At 54.2% G+C, this 20,941-nt stretch overlaps 1 protein-coding gene across 1 annotated transcript; it reads right to left on the reverse strand.

Moving 5' to 3' along the window:
- Nucleotides 1-5,603: 5,603 nt before the first annotated feature.
- PANX3 (pannexin 3) lies at nt 5,604-20,388 on the reverse strand. Its single transcript, XM_077839931.1, has 5 exons — nt 19,643-20,388; nt 14,971-15,113; nt 12,275-12,489; nt 9,716-10,380; nt 5,604-6,278 (listed from the first exon to the last, which is right to left on the reverse strand). The coding sequence occupies exons 1-5, from the start codon at nt 19,821-19,823 to the stop codon at nt 6,211-6,213; spliced, it is 1,272 nt and encodes a 423-aa protein (XP_077696057.1). The 5' UTR covers nt 19,824-20,388; the 3' UTR covers nt 5,604-6,210.
- Between the last annotated feature and the right edge of the window lie 553 nt (nt 20,389-20,941).

The following is a 20,941-nucleotide window of genomic DNA, read 5'->3' on the forward strand; positions in this document are numbered from 1 at the left end:
AAGTCCTCCTTTTCCTTTTGCGGATACAGACTAACACGGCTGCTCCTCTGAAACCTTAAATTTCACAGTTTCAGATATTTAAATCTGAAATTTCACAGGGTTGTAGCCAGGGAGGTCCTGACCCAGAAGGAGGAAGGTCGGGAGCGGTCGCAAGGCTCCCTTGTAGTGGGGATGCGGTATTGACACCCTTACTTCTTCGCTGCTGCTGGTGACGGCGCTGCCTTCAGAGCTAGGATCCCAGCCAGCAACCGCGGAGCTTCCTGCAGCCAGGGGAGATTCCCAGAGGTGGGTCTGACCCGGCCCCCAGCTGCAGGCCGTGCAGGGGTAGAGGAAGTCCCTCCTGTCCCTCCCTAGCCCAGCCGGGTCTAGCAGCTGGAGCCCAGCACAAGATAAGAGCCCCCAGGCAGGGCACCCCCAGCCCTGCCCCTCCCCAGCTCCATGCCCAGCACTTGGGGCTCATAGGGCTGTTGGGCTGGCTGTGTGTGGAGGGGGGGAATGACCATGGCGCCCTTAGCAGTTGCTCACATCATGCACCCGTAAGGCCGGCCCTGCCTCCCTGCAAAAAGTAACAAACCCTCCCACCTCATTATGCCACCCTCACTTCTGTGCTTCTGCTGACGGTGGCACTTCAGAGCTGGGCGGCCAGAGAGTGGAGAGCAGCGGCTGGTGGCTGGGCACCCATCTCGGAAGGCAGCGCAGAGGTAAGGGTTGCAATCCTGTGACCCTCCCCCCACAATAGCCAGATTTCACGGGGGAGACCTGATTTCTCGATATGTGACGTGGTTTTCACGGCTGTGACTTTGGTAGGGCCCTACTCATAGCCAATGAACGCTTCCCCTGTCATTTTAGGCTGAGATTCCCAAAGCCACCTGAGGACTTTGGATACCCATTAAAATGAATGGAAATTGGACGTCCAGATCCCCTGGGTGCTTTGGAAATCACATTTATTCAGAAACAGCTTCTTCTTTATACCACAACGCCATGGGTTTGGTTAGTCTAACCAGTGCCTTAACTGTATTATGCAGGCTTTCCTGGACGGGGTCAGACCTGGGGTAAGTCCAGCCAAGTGTCCTGTTTAATTATAGCCAGTCCTCATCTCATCAGAGGAATGGGCAGGGCACCCCCCTGGTGTCCTGAGGTGGAATTACCTGCCCCCAGGAGAGGTGTCTACCTGGCCCCCAGCACAGAATCATAGAATATCAGGGTTGGAAGAGACCTCAGGAGGTCATCTAGTCCAACCCCCTGCTCAAAGCAGGACCAACCCCAGCTAAATCATCCCAGCCAGGGCTTTGTCAAGCCAGGCCTTAAAAACCTCTAAGGAAGGAGATTCCACCCCCTCCCTAGGTAACCCATTCCAGGGCTTCACCACCCTCCTAGTGAAATAGTGTTTCCTGATATCCAACCTAGACCTCCCCCACTGCAGCTTGAGACCATTACTCCTTGTTCTGTCATCTGCCACTGCTGAGAACAGCCGAGCTCCATCCTTTAGATATTAGATACTAAAGGATTGACAACAGCATGATTATTGGGTAAAATCTGAGTGTTATATTGAGCTGGATATGTGGCTGGCCCTTCGGGATCAGAAGAACCCTTTGTTTGATGAAATGGGTTTTAAATAACCACTCACCATTAAGTCTAGTGTCTGGGTGTTGAACCAAGGACTGGAATACCTAAGGGGGCTGCATTTCTGACTTCTTGTTGTCCACAGTTTACTTTTGTTGCTGGTTTGGTATATCTTATGGGAGAATAACCACCAGTTAGGGTTTTCAACTTTCTAATAGCACAAAACCAAACACCCGTGCCCTAGCCCCTGTCCCAAGGCCCCGCTCCTTCTCCAAGGCCCTGCTACCCGCTCACTCAATCCCCCCCTCCCTCTGTCGCTCGCTGCCCCCCACCCTCACTCACCTTCACTGGGCTGGGGCAGGGAGTTGGGGTGTAGAAGGGGGGTGAAGGTTCTGGCTGGGGGTGCTGGCTCTGGGGTGGGGCTGGGGGTGAGGGGCTTGGAGTGGGGGAAGGGGTTCCAATCCGGGGAGGGGGTTGAGGTGCAGGACGGGGTTCAGCGTGCAGGCTCCATCCTGGCAGCGCTTACCTCAGGTGGGTTCCAGGAAGCAGCTGGCACGTCCAGCTCCTTGGCGCAGGGGCGACTAGGTGGCTCCGTGCACGGCCTGCGCCTGCAGGCGCCGCCCCTGCAGTTCCCATTGGCCACGGTTCCCAGCCAAAGGGAGCTGCGAAGCCAGCACTCGGGGCAGGGGCAGTGTGCGGAGCCCCATGGCCCCTGTGCCTAGGAGCCAGACGTGCTGGCCGCTTCCACGAGCCACATGGAGCCAGGGCAAGGAGGGAGCCTGCCTTAGCCCCTCTGTGCCTCTGACTGGACTTTTAGCGGCTCGGTCAGCGCTGCTGACTGGAGCCGCCAGGGTCCCTTTTCGATCGGAACGCCCGGCAACCCTAGTTTTGGGGGGGAGGGGTTGTCTGCCCTACTTAGCAGTTTGTCCTGAATTTGGCATTCTCAGTTGTGATCCCCGAGGCACGGTGACATCTGCACCAGTGGGTCCGGTGGGCAGCTGCAAAGGCTGATGGCTCCCTTGGGGCTGCAGGGTGCAATATTCTGTTGCTTGTGCTCAAGCCAGGTCTAGATTCCATTGGACCGAAAAGCGGTTCTGCTTTGCCCAGTGGCACTGGGAGGGTCTGTTTGTGTCCCTGATGCCACCTCCGATGTGCTCTGCTGGCCCGTAAAATGAAGCACGGTAAACTCCAGGGAGCTCATGCTGGGCTTTCTCCTTCAGCACCAGTAAAATAGCTGCCCCAGACTAGACCTAGTCCTCACGCCCCCTCTGCCACTGCCTCACACCTTGGGGAGCGAACGTCTGCCCTTCCACAAGGACAGGCAGCAGCTCGTGCTCAGCGCTGGGTTGCCTCGGCTTTGCGAACAAGCTGAGAATATTTCTGTCCCGCTGTCAGCTGGGTTTGAAGGGGCTAAGATGCAGTGACTTTACAGAGCAGAACCACATGTTCATGTCACGGAAGATGATGTGGAAAGCCTTATTTACTCCGCTTCTGTATTCTTCTGAGTTGTCAGTCTGTGGTGTAATTAACAGCCCCTCTAGATGGAGGGTTTCTGGACTGGGAGGTTTGATTAAGATGTATACTTTTCCTCCTCCTTAACTAGGGATTCCTGTGTAATGATTAAAGTTAATTCTATTATGAAATAAATTCTGTGCCTTTGTCTAGTGCAGGGGTGGGCAAACATTGAGGTTGCAAAACTGTATGGAGGGCCAGGTAGGGAAGGCTGTGCCTCCCCTGACCCCCTTCCCCCCCTCTCTCTGACTGCCCCACACCCTATCCACACCCCTGCCCCCTGACAAGACCGCAGGACCATCCTGGATGTGGCCCGCGGGCCGTAGTTTGCCCACCTCTTGTCTGGTGTGATGTTTCTCTTCCTGTAAATTATGAAAACTACAAATAATAAAGGGTTGGAGTTGATTGTGCTTTTGTAACAGTTGATCTCTTATTTCCTTATGGATGATTCCTTTTCTCGCTGGCTCTTTTGAGCTGGTTATATCCAGAGCTTGTACATGCAGGTCTTTTGGGGACAGCATTTCCACTGACTTGGGTGAAAGCAAATATTAGCTCTTTGCATTGCAGTGAGGTGGAGAGGCCCCAGCCGAGAGCAGCAGCCCCTGGTGTTGGACACTATACACGCTCACAGAAAGACAGCCTCGGTCCAACAAGCTTCCAATCTAAGCAGAGAAGCAGACCAATGGGGGAAGAAAGTATCATCCTTATTTTATAGCTGGAGAACTGGGGCACAGAGATTAAGGGCCACGTTCTCCACTGGTCAGCGGCCAGCACATACAGCTCTTGGGAAACTACCCACTTACTTAGAGGCATCAACGGGAGCTGAACTATTCTGGAAATCTGGCCCCATGTAGTGCCCACAGTCACTCAGGGTGTCTGTGCCAGGCCTGGGATCCAGCTCTCCTGAGTCCCGGTCTAGTGCCTTACCCACCAGCCCTTGCCCCTGCTGGATCCTGTGGCTTTAAGAGCAACGTCCACCAGGTTAGATACAAGAAGCTACATGTCACTCTTCGGTTCTGTCTCTTCCCCACCAAGCGCTGATCCCAGTACTGCCATTTTATTCTCTAGGTTCGCAAATAGAAATACTTTAAAGCAAGAACTTCTGAGTGCAAAGAGAGGGCAGCAAACCACTGCCCGCTAAAACCCAACTGCCGAGAGCTGTGAACACCAGCCCATGCCACCGGAGAGCCTAGCCCAGCTGGGTGGGGATGTTAGAACCTCAAGGGCTCCTACTCTATTGGGCCGAGCGGCCTGCTTTTAGCGGCATCCCCCTGGCCCTGTGGGCCCCTGTCTCCCGCCTTTTCCTCGGCACTGGCTGCCTGGCCAGCTCTCTCCTGCTGGTAACTAGCTATCTACGGTACTTATATGGCCCCTCTTGCTCGAGTACTTGAGCACCTCACACCTGGGGTTATCCTCCCACCACCCCTGCATGGCAGTGCAGTGCTGTTAACTCCATTGTAAGCTGCACAGACAGTGGCAGAGCAGGGACCTGCAAATCACAGGCTAGTACATTAACCCCTGGCCCATCTTCCCTCACTAGCAGCACCTGCCCACGGAGGGATGGGTCCCTTAGAGCAGGTGCTGTTTCCTCTCCCCCTTCCCTGACATCATTCTGGGATGTGTCAGCAGGAGTGTTGTAAGCAAGACATGAGAAGTAATTCTTCCTCTCTACTCCACACTGATTAGGCCTCAACTGAGTATTGTGGCCAGTTCTGGGCGCCACATTTCAGGAAAGATATGGATAAATTGAAGAGATGTGGACAAACTGCAGAGAAGAGCAACCAAAATGATGAAAGGTCTAGAAAACATGACCTATGAGGGAAGATTGAAAAAAACTGGGTTTGTTTAGTCTGGAGCAGAGAAGACTGAGGGGGGACATGATAACAGTTAAGTACATAAAAGGTTGTTACAAGGAGGAGGGAGAAGAATTGTTCTTCTTAACCTCTGAGGATAGGACAAGCAAGGGGCTTAAATTGCAGCAAGGGCAGTTTAGGCTGGACATTAGGAAAAACTTCCCATCAGGGTGGTTAAGCACTGGCATAAATTGCCTAGGGAGGTGGTGGAATCTCTATCATTGGAGATTTATAAAAGCAGGTTAGACAAACAGCTATCAGGGATGGTCTAGATAATACTTAGTCCTTCCATGAGTGCAGAGGACTGGACTAGATGACCTTTTGAGGTCCCTTCCAGTCCTATGATTCTATGACATGGCAGTAGCTCTTCATGGAGGCAGTTGTGCTGACCCCTGCTTCTTGTTTCCAGCTGCTTTTAAAGCCTGACACCTACAGCTGGCAAGGGAGTGAGCCAGGACCATGTGACTGGCCAGCTGGGTTGTAGTCCCCATGGGTTGGAAGGGACCTGAGGAGGTCATCTAGTCCAACCCCCTGCTCAAAGCATGACCAATCCCCAATTTTTGCCCCAGATCCCTAAATGGCCCCCTCAAGGATTGAACTCACAACCCTGGGTTTTTAGCAGGCCAATGCTCAAACCACTGAGCTATCCCTCCCCCTCAGGGCTCGTGGGTTCTAGTCTAGCACCTTACTGTCCTTCAGAGCAGCCTGCTTCCGCAGAATCCAAATACCTTTAAAGCAAGAGCAATACACAGCGTTCACTTTTTAATTATGAACCCTTTTCCCTTTCCTCTGCTTAATTTTGAATATGCCTTCCTCAGGCACCTGGGCCCACTGGTACTCTCACTTCCTGTGGGGCAAGTAACTCCACTGAGATCAGTTTTGCTAGAGCACATTAGGAGTATCTCTGCCGGTGTCCATAGATACACTGGGGTATAATTGCTATAAAACCAGAATCGGGCCCCACAGCTGCACTGGAGCAGCTGGACCCAAGAGAATGGCAGGTGATGATTACCCTGGTCCAGATAAAAACAAGTTTGATGGGCGCTGAGGAAGGGATCTGACATATAACTAGGACCATGAACGGTTTCAGCCATGACAACATGGGTGGGATGAATGCAGAGCCAATCCTAGAGCAGTAGCTGGGCGTAGGCCAGTGGCCTGGATTCACCCCATGGATTTGGTTATGTTACGTTTCTTAGTTGTCCTCTAACATCTTGTCATCGTTCGGCAGGGGAGCTGTGATCTTCCCGTCCCGGCTCAGCCATCCGTCAGGGTCCATCTCTCAGGCAGAGCCAGGCAGGCCGGGCTTGGGACCAGTGTTTCTTTTAGCTTCTCCTGTGGGTTTCATTTCTAGACAATGGGGGAGAAGAGAAAGTCACCAGCACATGTGGGTGATAGGGCTCTCCCTTTCCCCTTAAAAATAAAGGGATGTGACCAGCCTCACTGGAGCAAGAGCTTTGGCACCTGCTCCCCACCAGCCTCGCCCTCCCATCGCCCTGTCTCAGACAGTCAGGGTACACTCTTTCCTGCAGGAACTGCCATAGCAGAAGGGTTCAGCTAGGTTGATACCTTTTGTGCAAGCGTGGCCACCTTTGGGGGCTCCAGGAAGAGGCATAACACCCCCCCATTTCCCTTATTCAGTTAGTTCTTTGAGTAACAAGGGAATTTTCCCCAGCTCCAGCTGGACACTAATGAGCACCCATACTGAAGCGCAAAGACGGCTGGCTCTTGTCATTTGATCATAGCCAGCATCAGCGATAGATTACATTTCTAGCAAATCCAGTGGCAGCGAGGTCCACCGTTTAATTATACATTGTACTCAGTCTCCTTTTATCCATTCTCCATTTCTTGCTTTTTGCCACTGTGTGCCCTTTTCTCTCTTACGGGATGCTCGGATGGGGAAATGGGGCACCCTCTCCCCACCCTCATTATTTCATGCAGCTAAAGGTATCAGGGGATCTCTTTCTAGCAAAGCAGCCCCAGGTTTTTAGTGCTCCTGTCCCCTTCCAGTCAGCTCCAACTCCCTTCTCTGCAGTCTGGCTCTCCCCACTGATGGGATCCAGCCCCTTGGTCACAGTTTGAAGAGTGGCTATTCTCCTGAGCCACCCTCACAGCTGTTACGTGGCCTCCAAGGGTCGCTCTGTACTATGGCACTGCTGTAAGGACATAGGGAAGCTCCCTTAGCCATAACTTACAGTCATTCCTGCTGCCTGTGGATAGTCACTGAACCAAGGAAAGAGCAAGAACAAAGCATCTGGCAGGGATGGGATGGGATTTGAACCTGGGTCCCCCGCATCCCAGGGGCGTGGCCTATAAGGGAGGCGTGGCCGCGGGTAAGGGTGGGGCTGCCCCTCCAGGATGTTTCTAGCCACGAGCATGGCTGATAGCTACACCACGGCCAGGTGATTCCTCTGAGCCCCCAGGCTCTCCCTGCCATGCTGTGCTGTGCTGCTCTTGAAAGGAAGGGAGGCAGGTTTGTTGCTCGCTGGCCATCCAGGAGCCGAAGCAGCTGTTACCGTGCTGACAGGGCTGATAATACTCAGCATGACCCTTGTGTTTTTCAGCCAGGGAGCTCAGGGCACTGCCCAAAGAGGGATAGGGATCATGCTCCCCACTTTACAGAAGGGGAGACTGAGGTACAGATGGGTGGAGGGAGGCATACAGCCAATAATGGCAGAACAAGGAAGAGAACCCAGGAGGTCCTAGGCCCATGTTCTAACCCAAGACGGCATTGTCAGAGTGAGGGGGATGGCACGCAGGACAGCTCCCGTCCGTGGCGACCAGCTGCCCGCGCTGTACCTGGCCGGGGGCCCAGACAGGCCAAAGGAAATCAATTCTAGCTGGGCTAGAGCAGGAGGTAGGTTTACAGCCACGCTCCGTTCCCTGCCCCAGAGCGGGAGCGGCCAGCCAGGCGTTGCCCAGTAGCGTACCCCACACGGCGCAGGAGCCAGCGAGCGGAACGGGGGCTGGGGAGAGAACTGGGAGCGAAGCGGGCCTGGAAAGCAAAGAGCTCAGGCCAGACAGCAGCTGCCCCGGGGGAGCGCGGTGGGAACGAGACGAGAGGTGCGTCAGGGGCTGGGGGTGCCTTTCGCTGGCCCAGCAGAGAGACACCGAGGTGCCTGGGAGACGTGCTGAACGGTGCAGCGTTCCCTTCCCAGGCCCCATGCGGTGCCTCTGCTCCCACCCTTCCCACCTCGGCCCCGTTCGCTCAGGGCACAGGAGACAGGCAGGAACCCCGAGTTTACAGCCAAACAACTACCCACCAGGATGCTTCACTTTGTGCCGCACCTGAGACGCCTCCCCTGTCTGGGCCTCAGTCTGCCCTTCGGTGACCCAGGAGAAGAAGGGGCACAGGGCTCCAAGCTGCTGTCCCACGGCCTGCGGGGCCTGCCCCCCCAGTAGTGGCCCCCAATGGGCAGAGCTTCAGCTCCCTCTGAGCCTTGCAGGCAGCCTGGCTTTTAAGCTGCCAGCTCTCCAGTGAAACTGGTTCAACTGTTACTATGGCAGCTACCCACCCACATGCAAAATCCCAACAGCCGCAAAATCCCGGCTGCCATGAAGCATCTGTGACCTAGAAAGGTCCGGTTTGGAACTTCTGCCCCTGCACCCACCCAAGAGGGGTCCCGTTGTGCCCTGCAGGGGCCGGTTGCCCTCTTGTGGTTCAGGGTTGGTCTGTGGCACACGGTGATCTTCTAGGTTCGTTACTATTGCAAAAGAAAAATTGGGGAACGTGAGAAGGGCTGAGGGTTGCGGGGGGCGGGCAGAGAGGTCTCCCCTCTGCACAGAGCCGGGCAGATCCTGGGGCTATTCCCGGGGAGTTTTCTGCACCTACACTCGTGCCCCCTGCACATCTGTGTTCCACAAATACCCCAAGCAGCTTTTACGCACCAGGAGCAAGTTCCACAACTGGAAGAGCAGCTCATGCTCCGACATGGCTCGTCGCAGAAGCCGTCCAATCGGGAACCAGAAAGAAGACCATGTGACTTACATAAGTTTGACTCTTGAGGGAGGGGTAGCTCAGTGGTTTGAGCTTTGGCCTGCTAAACCCAGGGTTGTGAGTTCAATCCTTGAGGGGGCCATTTAGGGATCTGGGGATTGGTCCTGCTTTGAGCAGGGGGTTGGGCTAGATGACCTCCTGAGGTCCCTTCCCACCCTGATAGTCTATGATTCTATTATTCATAATGAGCTGCTGCGGAACGCCCTGCAATCAAGTAATAAACATGGTTCCTGGGGGAGTGCCCAGAGGCACCGAGCAGAACGTGTGCCCCACACAACGCCCTGCCCCCCCCAGCTCGTCCAAGCAAAGAAAGAAAATTGGGATATCACCAAATACGCTCGAGAGCTTTGCAGGTTTCCGGCAGATGGGATATTCACCACTCACCTGGCACTGCCAGCAAGGCTAGAAGCACCAGAGGGATAATTGGGGTGGTGCAGGAGGGAGAGGAGAAGTAATGAGATGCAAGTAAGGAGAATTGAGGATGACAGTCAATAAAAGATCAGCACTTGTGAACTCTGGAATATTCCCCCAAAGAAGTGACGGGAGCCTCCTTGCCCAAGATACTTAGAACTAGGCTGCACAGGGCACGGAGAATCACCCAGTAGGAAGCGCTCCTGTCATGGCAGACTGGCTACAGGCTAGGTGACCAGGTAAGATCTGACGTCTAGCAGGGGGAATGGAGGTGCTTTGCCAGCACCATGTCGATTTTTCATCGACTTCCCACCGAGATTTCCGTGCTTCAATTCAAACTAACCCAGAGGGAGGGAGGAAGGTTCCTTTCATCTCTTACCCAGGATCTCGCTGCTCAAAGCAGGAGGGTTTCCTTCGGCCCCTGCAGCGCAGGCCTGGTGTTTCGGTTTGGACGTCTCCAGGCCGGCAAGGAGGGTCATGAAATCCACCACGGTGTCGATGTTCTGTGGGCTGGAGGTGACCTCCCTCAGGGCGCACACCGCATTCAGCCTGCTAAAAGACTTAAGCTCGGAGATATTGGCCTGCAGGAACAGGAGGATGATGTTCAGGTCGTTCACGGGGCAGGTCAGCATCTTCCTGCTGAGGAGGTCAAAGGCGGGCAGCATCTCATAGATGGACAGGAGGCGCTTGTCCCACTGGAGGAGCTGCAGCATGTTGTAGATGACCACAGGTGCCAGGAGGACATAGACCCCCCCGTTGGAGAGGCTGATCAGCTGGAAGACGGAGAAGAAGACCAGCTTGCAGGGAATCACGTCCGGGACTTGGGGCTCATCCCGCAGGAGCCCTGTCTTGATGGAGCAGCTGAATTCATCTTGGAAAAAGACGCGGAGGTGGAGAAATCCCAGGTAGAGACAGGTAGCAGCGATGAGGAGCAGCAGCAGCAGGTTCCGCAGCAGGTAGGCACCCACCAGGGAGTGTGAGCGCTGCTTGCAGGCCAGGTACCGCTCCAGCAGAGGGAACTCAAAGTACCGCTCCCTGCGAGCCCTGGGGGAGAGACAGAGGGGTAGTTGGGGCCAGTTTCTCAGCTAGAGTAAGTTAGGTCACTTCACTGAAGTCAGCTTACACCAGCTGAGAACCTGGCCTGTAAATTCCACCTCTAGGGTTAAATCCCCGGCCCCTGATGCCAAGGGGATGTAGTGCTGGATGGATCAGAACTCTGCCCGTGCATTAACCAGCATCATCGAACCAGAGGGTTAGAAGGGACCTCAAGGGTCATCTAGTCTAGCCCCCAATGTGACCCTGGCACTGAGCACCAAGCAGCGATGGGGGTGCTCAGGGATGGGACACTGGGAGGCTGATTGTTAATGAGTCAGTTTGTTTATACTCAGAACATGTTTTGATCAACTTTTTTCTCATCCGTAGCCAACACATTTTGAGTAATTTTGTTTAATAAAAAGATCAGTTTTTAAATGCTGGTTCTGTGCATGTAATTGAATTTTAATTTCCACCCAAATGGAGCATGACGCAAATCACGAGGAAAAAATTAAATCCTCCTCTAGTCACTAAAAATTGCAGCATTCCCCCTTTTCTAGCGTAATCAAAATGCAGAAATTAAGAAGCTGAAAAAACGTGTCTGGATAAAACGTAACCTCCTGGAAAGCAAAAAGTAACATGGGATTGAGGGCAAAGGCTGTTATGTCAATCCACGTGTGAATGGCAACCCTCCAATAAGCATCAACCTTTCTGTAGGAAAATAACTCAAAAGTACAAATGCAAAACAGGATTAAAATCGAGGCTTTAAATCAAGGTTTCCTGCTTGCTGATTTCCATCACGATTTAAATCAACCCCCCTCTCCCCTCCCCCTCTTTCATGAGATTAAATGCAGAAGAGCTACATAAAGGGCCTGATCCTGTCCACAAGCCAATCCCCCCACCCCATCAATGGGAGTTTTGCCTGCACACAGGCAGTAGGACCCTAAGGAAACCATAGAGCCAAGCTTTGCAGTGCACCCAGCATAGGGTCCTTCATTATAGGCGCCCCCCCATACACACATCCCCGCCCACCACGGTATCCACACGGTGCTTGCAGCTGATCCTGCAGAAGAAGCTAGAGTCCTGGCTGCGGGGGTAAGAAGGGGGCAGGAGGCAGCGGGGGATGGGAGGAATCACATGCGAGGTGGGGGAAGGGGCAGTGGCCGTCAGCTGGGGCCTTGCACTGTTACCTCCCCGGGGGTCTGCTGGCCCAAAGCCCAGCCCTGAGCACCTGTACCCCTTTCACAGGCCCACCTCCAGTCCTGGGGTAACTCAGGCTCCACCCCAGGTGGAGGGCGGCCTGTGCTGTGGATGGGATCAGACACACACATGCCGGACCAGATTGGACCACAGCCCCACGTGGGGAGGGGGCTTCCAGGAACAGATCTCCCTGCGGGAGCATGTGGAGGGCAAATCCTGCAGCCCATCCCCGGCCCCCACAGAGGGCTCTCCACAGGGGAGGGAGTGGGGGGCTGGGTTACTGGGATCCACCACCCAGGTCCAGTCTGTGTTACCTTCCCCTCAGAGCCCCTGCATTCTGAGGAACCCCCTCCCCACAACAGGGTGGGCCTGAGGGCAGCCTCGGTGAGGGAAGGTCCTGGTAGCATGGTCTTGGGGGAGCTGGGGCTGGGCGGGAACCCCCATTCCCACAGGTTCGGGGGCAGAGACCCGGCCTGGGCATTGGAGGGTCCCTCCTGGCTGGACCAGTCCTAAGGACATTCTCCAAGGAGATCCCTCCGGCCTGCCCCACTGCAGAGCTCTCTTGCCATGGGTCTGCCCAGATCTCCAAGGAAAAGGGCTCAGTCAGACCCCTGGACCTCCTCTGGCGAGACGGTGGCTGCGGGACTGTGCACGCTGGGAACGGGAGGAAGAACGCAAAGGGTCAGTCCTCAAGCCACTGACTCACTTCTCAAACTCCTCCCAGAAGAGCCGGGCATCTGTGCTGGCCTGGCGGACCTTCACCATGTGCTGCACCAAGCGGATGGAGCGGTTGTAGGACTTGTCCAGCTCGTCGATGATGAAGAGCAGGTCGCTGTTCAGCGCAGGCGCAGCTGTGTATCTCCACAGCAGGGAGGGCAGGTACATGGCCACCGCGATGAGCAGCAGGGAGTAGGGGAAGGCCTGGGCAAAGGACAATGCAATGACTGAGGCCACCTCGACCAGCAAGAGCGAGAGCACAAGCGCAATGGCCAGCAGAGCAGCGGTCAGGACAGACTATAACAGGAGCATAAAGGACAAGCCAGGAAGCAAGTCAGGGCCATTCAGGGCTGCACATTCTACTCCTGAGGGCATTCTGCGCCAAAAAATTAAAAATTCTGCGCACAATATTTTAAAATTCTGCAAATGTTATTTGTCAAATACATGTGGAGGGTCCAGCAATGGCACTGGGGAGCAGAAGCCACTGGCTGCACAGAGGTGAGAGATCACTGTGCAGCTTCCCCCCGGAACATGGACTCAGCGGTGAGGCTGCATCCGACCCTGACAAAGCGCAAGGACTGGGCCTGCCCCTGAAACACCTCAGGGCCCTGCCCCTCCGTGCCAGGTGCACCAGGTGTGGGCAGGCAGGCTCAGCAAGGCAGGATCCAAGTGTGAAGGGGCTTAGTGTGGGGGGGAACCAGGTGGATGCAGACGGCTCAGTGGGGGATCCGGGCACAGGGGGAATCTGCATTCACAGGGGCTTGTTGGGGGTTTCTGGGTGCAATGGTAATGGGACTCCACAGGGAGGTCCAGGTGAAGGTGGTTGGGGCTCAGCAGGAGGGGGTCTGGGTGTGGGGGGGATAGAGCTTGGCAGAGGGGTCTTGGTGTGGGGAGCTCACAGGGGGGTCCAGATGCTAGGGGAGTGGGGCTCAGTGGGGTGGGGATCCATGTATAGCTGTTTGGGGCTCAGTGTGGTGGGGATCTGGGTGGCTCATTGGGGTGTCCAGGTGCAGGGGGAGTAGGACTCATCACGAGGAGTTCTGAGTGCGGGGGGTGGGGGGAGTGAGGCTTTCCGGTAGGGTCTGGGTATGAGGGGATCTGGATGCATGGGGGTTGGGCAGATGGGGGAGCAGCTCCCGGTACAGAGATCCCTCCCCCTGCAGCTGAGGAGCAATGGGTGCAGGAAGTGGGGGTCGTGGGGAGTTTGCATAGCTTCCTGCAGCTGGGGGAGAAATATCAGTTTGGGTCTGACCCAGTCGCAGATGCAATGAAGAGGAAGAGGAAGTCCTGTCCTCCCTAGCTCAGCTGGGACTAGCAGCTGAGCCCAGCACAAGGTAGGAGCCACGAGCCAGGTCTTCCCCAGTACCGCCCGCTGCCCCACAGTGATTTACTTGTCTGCCAGCTGCCCTGGGCACCCGAAACTTACTGCTGGGGAGGGTCGCATGACTGCTCTGTGGGGAAGCAAAGAAATCTGCGGGGGACATACATTCTGCGCATGCGCAGAGGCACAAAATCCCCCTGGGAGTAACACTCAGGAGGCAGGGAATGGCCAGGCTAAGGCTGAACAGCAGATCAGGAGCTGCAGCCCTGAGGTCTAACCCCAGATATAATGATACCGAGCGATTACACAGCACTTCCCACCTGACCACTCCAAGTGCTTTACAATGGCTCATCCTCCCCATCTTACAGATGGTGAAACCGAGGCATGGGGCAGGGTAGAGACTTGGTCAAGGTCCCACAGGGAGTCAGTGGCAGAGCTAGGGATTGAATCCAGTTCTCCTGAATCCCAGCCCAGTGCCCTATCCATGAGGCCTCCTTGAAGGGGGGGGAGGGGGGAAGCTGGACAGACCCAAGGGAACTCGAACCCCAAACAACATCGCTCTCCAGATGAGCCTCACAGATCAGGACACTCCACTTGGCCCCTGGGAGCTGATGCAGGGTTTGCAGGGTAAATAGAGGAGATCCTGAGTGGGGGATTCTTGGAGATGGCAGAGGTGGTTCTTGCTTCTACACGGAGGTGGTTTGTTCAGAAGCTCTGTGGGGGCTGCTCCCAAACACACAGAAGTGGCATTGAGGCCTCTCTGCCCAATGATGTGACCATGATCGCTTCTTTGAGATCTGGACCTTGCGCCAAGAGTCGCTGCCTTGTAACACCCAGGCCGGGTCCCTGCCATGGACTCTGCACGGGGCTGCCCCCGGCCACCACTCGGCAGTTTCGGCTGCTGCAGAGTGGAGCCGCCCGGCCGATGGGCAGAGCTGACTGCAAGGAGCATGCTACAGCAGAACCATAATCACACTGACCCCCTAGTCACTTCTGGAGCCATTTGGCCTAGATCCCACAAGCCCCAGGTGGCTGGAGCCTGCCTGTCAGACATAAATCTCTCTGCCGCATGCCACAGCCATGATGGAGATCAGCAGGGATTCCACCAGCTGGGGCTGGGGGCAGGGCTTCCTGCTTTGGGGCAAATTGGTCCAACAGAGCCCCTTAGGGTGCACTGCAAAGGCCAGCCTGTCCCTCTCGCCTTTGGCTGACAGGGGGGCAGTGAGCACTGTATCCTGATGAGTTGTGTTCTTCACCTGGGTCCCTTGCCCACCCAAATGCCACTGGCCCTGGAGACACTGCATCGGGGGCTGATTTTCAGCCCCTTGAAATGCAGAGCTCCCCCAACCCATCAGCCCCACTACCTTGAGAGTCCAGAGGGATTTGGCTGTCGTGTTTCCAGCAGCATCAAATTCATAGTGGATCAAGGAATCCCAGCAAGACGTATCAACGTATGCAGACTGCTTCCCTGTGAAGTTGGCGGGTGAGAAACAGCTGATCTGGGTCCCTGGAACAGAGCGCAAGTGGTTAGAGCAAGAGGGAGGAGCTGGTGGACCCACAGGCGGGGATTCCACCCGCCCCCGTCCCCACTAACGCAGAACCCTGCTGCTCCAGAATCTCTGCGGTGAACGTGCGTCCAGCAGCCCCCGTTCCTACCCACTCCCCTCCCAGCCCACAGCCCGCCCGTCTACACTGCCCCTTCTGCTGTGCACTGTGGATAGCACCCCCTTGTGGGCATGGAGCAGGCAGCAGCCAGCAACTAAGTTAAACTCAGTGGCAACACAGCAACATCTCTGCTGGCTGGGGTCATGCTGACTGCTGCCAGGCTGCCAGATTCCCTGCAGGCTGGAGCTGGGCAGGGATCAGACTGGGCCAGGGTCTGTAAAACACATTGGACCTGGGCTGTGTTGTCCACACTCCTCGCAGCTGCCTTGGGACTACAGCCCCTGGGGTATCCCCTGCTGCCCTGTCTCCCCAACAGCTCATGTAACACAGTTGGCTGGGCACAACTCGTCTTGCCCTGGCCCGAAAAGGTGAGAATCCCTGTGGCAAAGGCTCCTGCCAGCTCAGGAAAGGAACAGCCTCACTGGCAAAGCCAGGCTTGGCAGGAAAGTCTGGCTCCAGCCAGCACTGAGAATCGAGCAGTACGATAGGAGCGGTTCAGCGCAGCCTCGCTGAGCTTGGATCCTGGCGTCCTTCCTGCAGCCACACCAATGCCCCCCTATACCCGTTCAGGTGCAAGGCATTCTGGGTACTTACCCCACTGCCCACTGCAGGGGTGGTCTAGTGAGCTCCTATAGACCACTGACTGGGGGATCCCTCTCTGCTCCCCCCTACAACCCCCAGGCTATGCCCCCAGGGACTCCACTAAGTCTTCTGACTCCAGCTGGCATGTCACGCTATGTGCTCAGACCTAGCCGCAAGCTTGCTGGTGGGGCTGATGCAGCAGGAATGCAGCTACCCGACAGCCCTGCAGCCCCCAGCTCCCCATCCCTGCTCCAGGCCTGTTAGTTTTGGAGGGGGCTGGAGGAACTGGGGCAGTGAAACTCCCAGCTATGCTCCTACTGCAACAGCCCCAGCCCATGGGCTACAGGTGGGTCATAAGCTGAGATACTGGATCTGCCAAACCCCAGGCAGCTCACTAGGCTAGACTTTGCTGCTGGTCAACACAAGTGCACTTGTTGGCTCAGGCCAGGCCAGCTAGGGTGCATTGAGCTGCTGTCTTGCCCAGATCATGATTTAAGTTTGGACGGGGCTATCAAGGAACCAGCTTTGCTAATCAAGGCATTTGAGATTGTGGGGAGGGATAGCTCAGTGGTTTGAGCATTGGCCTGCTAAACCCAGGGTTGTAAGTTCAATCCTTGAGGGGGCCATTTAGGGATCTGGGGCAAAAAAAATTGGGGATTGGTCCCGCTTTTAGTAGGGGGTTGGACTAGATGATCTCCTGAGGTCCCTTCCAACCCTGATAGTCTATGAGATGATCCTGTCCCTGAAGGCGACAAGTTCATTCCTGTAACACCATGTTCTGGTGCTTTACATACACACAGAGCTAGCCACAGCTCTAACGCTGTGAATAGCCTACAGAGCCCATCAGCTAGACTATTTCAATGTCCATTCAGGAGACTAATAACCGGGTGGCCCCTCAATCTATGTAATAATCAAGGAACAACCCAGCAAAAACACGTCGATTTTATTCTCTCTGGCTCCACCCAGCCTCCTGTACATTAAGTCCAAGAACAAATTTCTGAGGCAGGATGGAAATTATATCCACAAACCTCACACTCTCTGGTCAGACATACACAAATAACCCCACAAACACAAGTGTCCTCCGCTTCCGGGACTAGAGACCAAAGCTTTCCTGGCAGAAATGTTACATCACTGTAACATTAGATTCACAGATTTTCAGGCCAGAAGGGATCTCTCCTGAATAACACAGGCTTGTTACCCCTCTGTTGAGCCCGATGACTTGTGTTTGGCTAAAGCATCTTCCAGAAAGCTATCCAGTCTTGATCTGAAGACTGGAGAATCCACCACTTCCCTTGGTAGTTTGTTCCAGTGGCTGAATAGTATCAGGCCTCGTACCAATCCGTACAGAACACCCCCATTCAATGAAGGTTCCCCACTGACAGCTACTTTTTGAGATCCATCAGTTCGTTCCTAATCCAGTTAATGTGTGGTCTATTGATATTGTGGGGTGCTAAATTTTTAAAATTAGAATGTTGTGTGGTGCTAAGTCAAACACCTTACAAAAGTTTATTATAACTTACATACTTCGTTGGGCCATCCTGCCTGCTCTTTTTTATCATCATCACATTAGCACTCTTCCAGTCTTCTTGAATTCCCCCAAGATTCTGAGATTTATAAAAAATTAGTATCAGCTGGCCAGAGAGCTCCTCAGCCAGCTCTTCTAGGACTCTTGGTTACAAGTTATCCAGGCCTGCTAATTTTAAATATTTTATCACTAGATTTTCCACATTTCATAACTCTAATTTCTATCAATTGCTGTGTATTTTCTTTTTTCCATTTGTTACGTAGTGCTTTCTTATTGCTAATTGCTGCGTTATTTTGCCATTGAACCAGGAGGACTGTTAGCCAAAACTGCTCTCTCTCTCAATTGTGGAATTATGGCTTTTTGGCCAACTAATACATTCTTTTTAAAGAATTCCCAGTTTTCATTCACAGTTTTCTACGTTTTTCTTTCCAATGTCACTGATAATTTTCCTCAGCTTAGGGAAATGAACCCTTTTGAAACACCAAGTGCTTCTATTACTGGTTGGAACTAGCCTCTACTTGCCCATATTAAATTTAATCAATTCCTGATCACTGCCCCCTAGACAACCACCAACTTCAGTCCAGTGGAAATTCATCTTTAGTCATTAGAATGAGTCCAAATACAGTTACCTCATGTTAAATGCAACACCCTTTGTGTTAGACCATCATCACCCATAAAAGAAGCTAATGATATTTTACTACTGGCTCAGTGAGACCTCCAGCAGGTGTCTCCCAAATTGAAGTTTCTCATAAGACCACAACTTTTCTGTCCACACATTACAGTAAGGTTGATCCAGGGGTTGCTCCCCTAGTCCAGCCAGCCTTGTATTCCTTCTCTGACCAGAGCCATAACTTTGTAGAAGTTAATGAAAAATCATCCTGATAGTTAATTTCTTCATCGTCCTTAGCATCGGCTAAGCAGTGGTTGGCTTCTGTCAAGATGGGAGTATCCCTCATAAATGTCTCTCCCAGCAGGTCTAATTGCCAATGATATTCTTAATATTCAGGGAAATGTCTAACCCTGTTTTGAAACCTGCTTAGCTTGTTCCCTCTCTAACATCATGTGGAGGGGAGTTCCACAGGCTAAACACACATTGCGTAAATAGGCATCTCCCTTTTGATTTTAATAGATGCTCTCTCTCTTCCAGGAGCAGCAACTGAACCAACAAAGGAGACTTAAGAGATTGTGACATAACCCCCTCATCTCCCGCCCCCCATACACACACACGTCTCTCTCAGCAAGAACACAGGGCATGTAGCCATGGGATGGACAGAAAGAGGTAGAAAGCAAGGAAGTGAGACCAAAGCCTCTGGAGGCAGAAGCAGATCATCCTCCAAGTCCATGTTTAGCCTGAGGTTAAGATGCATCCAATTGTGTTATCAATGAACCTTTGTGTAATAGGATCCTAGGCCAAGTCCTATAAACCTGGAAAAGAAGAGTCAATTCAAGCACTGTCAGCATCCCAGCGCTGGCTGGGCTGGCTCCCTGAAGGGCTGCAGGGACAGAGAAAACCACAGCCTCCAAGAACATCCAGGGGCAGGAGAGAGAGAGAGAGGAGCGAGACCACACATAACACAGAGCCACATCAGCACAGGAACTGGGAACCCCAAGGAGAGGGAAGCAGCCGTTGTTTTTGTCAGAATTGTGGCAAGTTATGTCCAAGGTTAGATGCTGGCTACGGAATGGTCCCCCCGGCCGCAGCAGAACTGCTTAGATCGGAAGCTCTTCGGGGCTTTCTATTCTCTTTGTACAGTGCCTTGCACCATGGGGCCCTAGGCCATGACTGGGGCTCCAAGGCACTATTGCAACACAGATGATAAACACCACAGACTCTCCAGGGGAGCACAGAGTATTCACAGGAACGTAGGAACTGCCAGCCTGGATCAGACCGAGGTCCATCTAGCTGAGTGGCCTGGCTCTGACAGCGACCAGAACCAGATGCTTCAGATGGAAGAACCTTGCAGTGGCAGACGTGGGACAGTCAACTCCCCATTAAGGACTCACCCTAACCCCTAGTAATTAGAGGCTGGAGCAAGTACTACATGAAATAGCATAAGGTCTTATCGCCCTTCTGAAACTCTTCCATACCCCCAGAACTCTGACCTCGCTCCTTGAGCCCTCCATGTACCCGTGATGCGCCAGCAGAACCAGAGCCCGAGGAAGCCAATGGGGTCTGTGCTGCATACCCTGCTCCTGCCCTAGAACGTCTTCCCCTTAATGCTGATCCAAAACCAGTCCCGACAACACCCCACCCTGCAACTCACCCATGGAAAACTCCCGCGCGAACGCCAGGGACACCAGGAACAGGGGCAGGCCCACCGTGACGAACTTCACAACGCGGTCGCTCGGTAACTCCAGGCGAAGGCCTTTGGCTCGGGAGCCGTTAGGGTCCGGGAGCAAAGCATCAGAGAGCATGTACTCGGCAGCCGTGTGTGCGATAGACATGATTCCAGGAGCAGAGACGATGCAGCTGCTGGCGTTGTTTATGGTTTGATCCCGGCCGAGCAGTAGCTAGCAGGGCATGAGCACTTGTGGGGTTGAAAGCTGCATTTGCCCAGCATTATGTACCGGGCAGTGGTAAATGACAGCCCAGGCAGCGCATTGCTAATTACAAGGGAAGCTTTTTTTCTAGGAAAGTTACAAATAGCTTTCCCTCAAATAGAGGGGCCAGAGTCGCAGCAGGAGGGCCGCACTGATTGCTGGGCCCTGGCGTGCCTCACCCAGCCACAGGCAACCCCACGAAAGGCTGCGTCCCTGTGGTTTTACAGCCCTCTCTCATGAATGGATTTATTTCTAGCAGCGATTTTAAGGGGCGTGGGGCTACTGGGCTATTTTCACATCCAGTAATGAGCAGGAGGGTTGGCAGGGAGGCACAATCCCAGCCCCAGCTCTTATGCCTGGGGGGCTGGGGGATGCACGCAAGTGTCAGCTGTAATAACCGCTGACGCTCGCTGCGAGGTGAGTGATTCTCAGCCAGGCAGATCCCCAGCCCTGCGGGCAGCCATTAGTGGCATGATACAGAGAGGCCTCTTTCTGCGGCCTGACACCGCCCCAGGCACTGCAGGGCTGCAAGGCGAGCATGGTAGGTGTTTGACCAGGCCAAGCCCCAGACTCCAGTAGACACTCACATGTGCGCCTACCAGAGGGAAGGGACACAGCTGTGCTGTTCAGAGGAGACACTGCTGAGCACAAGAGCTGATGGCCCCTCAGGGCGGGCAGAGAGGAGCAGGCAAGGGCAGATTTTCAAAGGTATCTAGGTACCTCACTCTCACAGATTTTTAAAGATGTTTAAAAATCTCGGCCTTGGTGTGCCTGCCGATGGACCTCCAGGTCCACCCTCTTCTCGAGCCTTTGGCCTGTGCCTCTAGAGGTCCCAGGGCGGTCTCTTGCACACCATTTTCTCCTGCTTGTTGCATGGGAAGTTGTACTCTTTCAGGGACGACAGCCACATTAGAAATCCCACTGCCCGTTCCCGCTGCTCAGGGGGCCCAGCACTCTTCCTAGTTAAGCTCAGTGGCAGATCCCTGGCTCCCCACCCTCATCCTGTGAAGACCTCCACCCCT

The sequence above is a fragment of the Eretmochelys imbricata genome, chromosome 22 (assembly GCF_965152235.1).
Source record: "Eretmochelys imbricata isolate rEreImb1 chromosome 22, rEreImb1.hap1, whole genome shotgun sequence".
NCBI classification, from domain to species: Eukaryota; Metazoa; Chordata; order Testudines; family Cheloniidae; genus Eretmochelys; species Eretmochelys imbricata.